Raw genomic sequence first — 4,090 nt, 5'->3', positions numbered from 1 at the left:
TTTTATTTATTTTTTTTTTTTTTTAAGTTAGATTAGCTGCTAGCTTGCTTTATTGGTTCAATGTCCAACCGATGGTGACTGAAAAATCTATTAAAGGAAACATGTCCATTCTCAACTATCTAACACACCCTTAAACTTAACTAATCTTCCAGCCAATTGAAATGACCACAATTAAATCGATATATAGACTAGGAGCCTTACAACGGGACCCCATTGTCGTAGGAGTAGGTAAGTCACGGCCACGTTTTAGTGCTGCGGTGGTCAACCATTATAATTAATTGACTTTGAGCTCGTCTATCACGTTGATCCAATTGCCATTATGGTAAATTTATTGGTTTATGATGAATTTATGGTACTCATGTTCAATGATGTGTTTATTATCAATATGCACAAATTAAAATGGAAATGACGTGTGATCGATATATGTCTTGACTCTTGATGGAAAAACTTTCTAAGTCATTTTTTAAATTAAAATTCTGTACTGTTGTTCATGAAAGAAAACATTTTCCTCATTTTTATGAATCTATATATGATATAAAATTTTATACATATGGTGAAATTCAAATCTAGAAATATTATTAAAAATAGAGAGAAAAATTAACATAAAATTTTTAGGTGGCTTATATGTTTTCTCGCTAACTTGCTCCAATACTATGCTCACCTATGTGACCTTTTAAAAAAAGACCGTTGATACTTCAGAATACAAGTTACCATCTCTAACCTTATGCATAATAAATATGGATAGATCATAAAATATAATTTGTTGAATTGAGATTGACATAATATTACTTTATGGTACGTTGGGACATCGCTTATTTTGCTAAAAATTGAAAACTGAAAATAATAAAATAAAAATAAAAAAGTTACTGTTTATGCTGAAAGTATTGTGCATTTGCCTTAATGCACAGTTCATGTCTCATAAATAGTGCAAGAGGCACGAGTTCAAAAAAAAAATAATAAAAAAAAGAGGAAAATGCAGACGTCAGCATTTTCATCCATATCCAAAGCAACACTTAATGTGAATTATAAAATTATTGAGTCGTTGAACTTTTTGTTAAAATCCCACTAGATGTAACTTAAGTTGAGATCAATAATGAGATGACGGAGGAAATATACCATTTACTCTTATACTATTTTTTTAGTTATACGAGTGTTTTTTAGTAAAACCAAATCGTATGAAGGTATCCATAATAATAAATCTTAATTACTGTATATTGCATGTGGTCCTAACTCTTTTTTTTTTTTTTTTTCCTGCAAAATAATAAAATAGTTTATAAATGCCTTAAAAGTATTGGTTAAAAAAAAATTTAATTTTTTATATATAAAAAAAATTAATTCTTTGACGAATTTTTATATATCTAATAAAAATAATGTCAATTAAAAAAAATATTTATTAACAATTACCCAAACATAATTCCCCTCAAAAAACCAAAAAAAAAATAAATAAATAAATACAATTACCTAAACACACATGTTAACAGGACCCACAAAATAATTATATACGCTCTCCCTTTTTCCACATATCAAGTTTCTCACTGCCCTCTTCAAAAAAAAAAAAAAAAAGTTTCTCACTGCCTTACGTAAATTCTCATCAAAGCAACCAACCATACTCTTTGCCAAAGGCCAAAAGCTTTCTCATTTCATCTCTCACTCACTCACAAACACCCACACTACTCATACCTCTCCAAATTCTCTCTCTCTCTCTCTCTCTTTCTCACACAAACATGTCTGTGACTAATAACAGAGCTCTTTCTTTCTCTTCTCTCTGCGTTTTCCTCATCACAATCTCATCAACTCTCACAACCCCATCAAACTCCGCCACAGAATCCTTCGTCTTCGGCGGTTGCTCTCAGCTAAAGTACACACCAGGCTCACCTTATGAAAACAACGTCAACTCGCTACTCACCTCCCTGGTCAACTCAGCCATGTTCAACACCTACAACAACTACACCATCTCCAACCCAAACTCCAACCCGCAAGACACCCTCTACGGCCTCTTCCAATGCCGCGGCGACCTCCAAAACAACGAGTGCGCTCGCTGCATAACTCTCGCAGTGAGCCAAATCGGCACCCTCTGTGTCGACTCGCTCGGCGGCGCGTTGCAGCTCGAAGGTTGTTTGGTAAAATACGATAACTCGAACTTCATAGGCGCGGAAGACAAGACCGAGGTTGTCAAGAAATGTGGACCGTCGTCTGGGTATGACTCTGACGCGTTGACTCGGAGAGATGCTGTGCTGGCGTATTTAGGGACCGGTGATGGTGGGGCCTACAAGAGCTACAGGACTAGTACCTCTGGGGCTGTACAGGGTGTGGCGCAGTGTGTTGGGGATTTGAGTCCGAGCGAGTGTCAGGATTGTCTTTCGGACGCGATCGGACGGCTCAGGACCGAGTGTGGGGCCACCGCGTGGGGCGATATGTACTTGGCCAAGTGTTACGTGCGCTACACGACAGGTGGCGTTCGCTCGCGCGCCACCGGAGGACAGGGTAAGCGGTTTAGCCACCACCACGGATGGTGGTTTCTAATTTTTGGGTTTTTGGTTCTTTAGTTAATTAGTCTAATCTAGTAAATTATGGTTTTGAGTAGATTAATTTTACTAAAGACCCTCTTGGATAATTTCACTATTTACTTTTTACTTTTCACTTCATGGAAATGTAAATTATTGCGTGGTGAATTATGAGTTTGCATGGTTATTTGGGTAAGTTCCACAAATTATTCTAAGAAAAGAAAAAAACAAAATTATTGGTTTGTGTGTTATGACTTTTGAGTAATGAGTGAGGGAGATTGGAAGTGGAAGGATTTGTTTTTGTATGAAATTGAGTTTGTCTATTTGAAGTACTAATGTAATGATATTAGATTAGTGCCTATTTGCTTTGTGGTACACATTTCCTTTACTTAAGGAGTGATTGATGGGATTTAGGCAAAAATTCAGTAAGGTCACTAATTTATTGTTCCGAATATGTTGATTCTTGGGGCGGATATATTTTTGCTGTTGTGGCTCGGAACAATTGAGTCGCATAAAGAATCCTAAATTCAAGTTGCTACGGACATGTTTGTGTTTGAAGTTTCAAATATTCTTGTGCCAAGTATTAATATGATGATTATATACTCTCTTTTTGTTTTGCTCTTTCCATGTTATGAAATACAGTGAAAAGGCGAACCTAAATGAGACTTGGGTTTTGTTTATGATTTTGTTCAAACGTCTTATGTTTGACTGGTTGGTTTTTGAGAAGAGATTAACATTGCCAAAGTGCCTAGACTTTCTTGTATAAAAGTATGAAAAAGAAAGGCTTTCTGGAAAGCACTTAATTCTAAATTTTTATGCAGCGAGAGATAGGCCCCACTAAGGAACTAAGATAGAATCCGATGCTGATGGTTTTGATATCGGTCCCAAATCTATGTGTTAATATTCTTCTACATGGCTGAAACTTTATGGGGTTCAAAATTTTAAAACCAACACTCCAACTTAATGGGGGAATTGATACACAATCTCGAAGTCAATGCATTATTTTCCTTGAGTGAAAAATGAAGTAAAGTTGTTAAGGGAAAGAGACACATGAGAAATTTTCGATCCCACAAGTAATGATGCTAATTTCAACACCATCCCAAATTAGTATAATGATGAGTCATTTTTGTGGTTGGTAACTATACCGTTAGTTGTGAATATGGACAATGTGAGATGCGTTCTAATTATTTGATGTTGTTGATCAATGCGTGTAGATGATACTAATAACAATGATGATGAGATCGAGAAGACTCTTGCAATAATAATTGGACTCATAGCAGCGGTCGCATTGATCATAGTATTCATTTCCTTCTTAAACAAACTGTGCGACGATGGAAAAGGTATTATAATCATTCTCCATCACTCTTTTCTGCCTTTTGTGCTTTTTCTTTGTTTGAAATTTTGTTCTTTCTATTACATTACATTGAAAATCTCAACACCCTTTTGTTGTATTTCTTTTGCAGGTGGTAAATAAGTTACAATTTGGGGATAATTCTGAATTGCTACTATCACCACCATCCTTTGTTTCCTCCGGTAAATAATTTGGCTTTCGGTGGCTCTTTTAGAGTCTTTTACCTATTTCAATT

General features: G+C 35.6%; 1 protein-coding gene across 1 annotated transcript; it reads left to right on the top strand.

The window, feature by feature from the left end:
* Positions 1–1,541: 1,541 nt before the first annotated feature.
* LOC112033188 (plasmodesmata-located protein 6) lies at positions 1,542–4,090 on the top strand (the record flags this gene model as incomplete). Its single annotated transcript, XM_024065965.2, is given in 3 exon segments — positions 1,542–2,484; positions 3,719–3,844; positions 3,968–4,090. Coding segments are annotated over 3 exon segments (897 nt in total). The 5' UTR covers positions 1,542–1,724.

The sequence above is a fragment of the Quercus suber genome, unplaced genomic scaffold (genome assembly GCF_002906115.3).
Source record: "Quercus suber isolate HL8 unplaced genomic scaffold, Cork oak 2.0 scaffold_380, whole genome shotgun sequence".
Taxonomy (NCBI): Eukaryota; Viridiplantae; Streptophyta; class Magnoliopsida; order Fagales; family Fagaceae; genus Quercus; species Quercus suber.
This window is presented reverse-complemented; position numbering and strand designations above follow the sequence as displayed.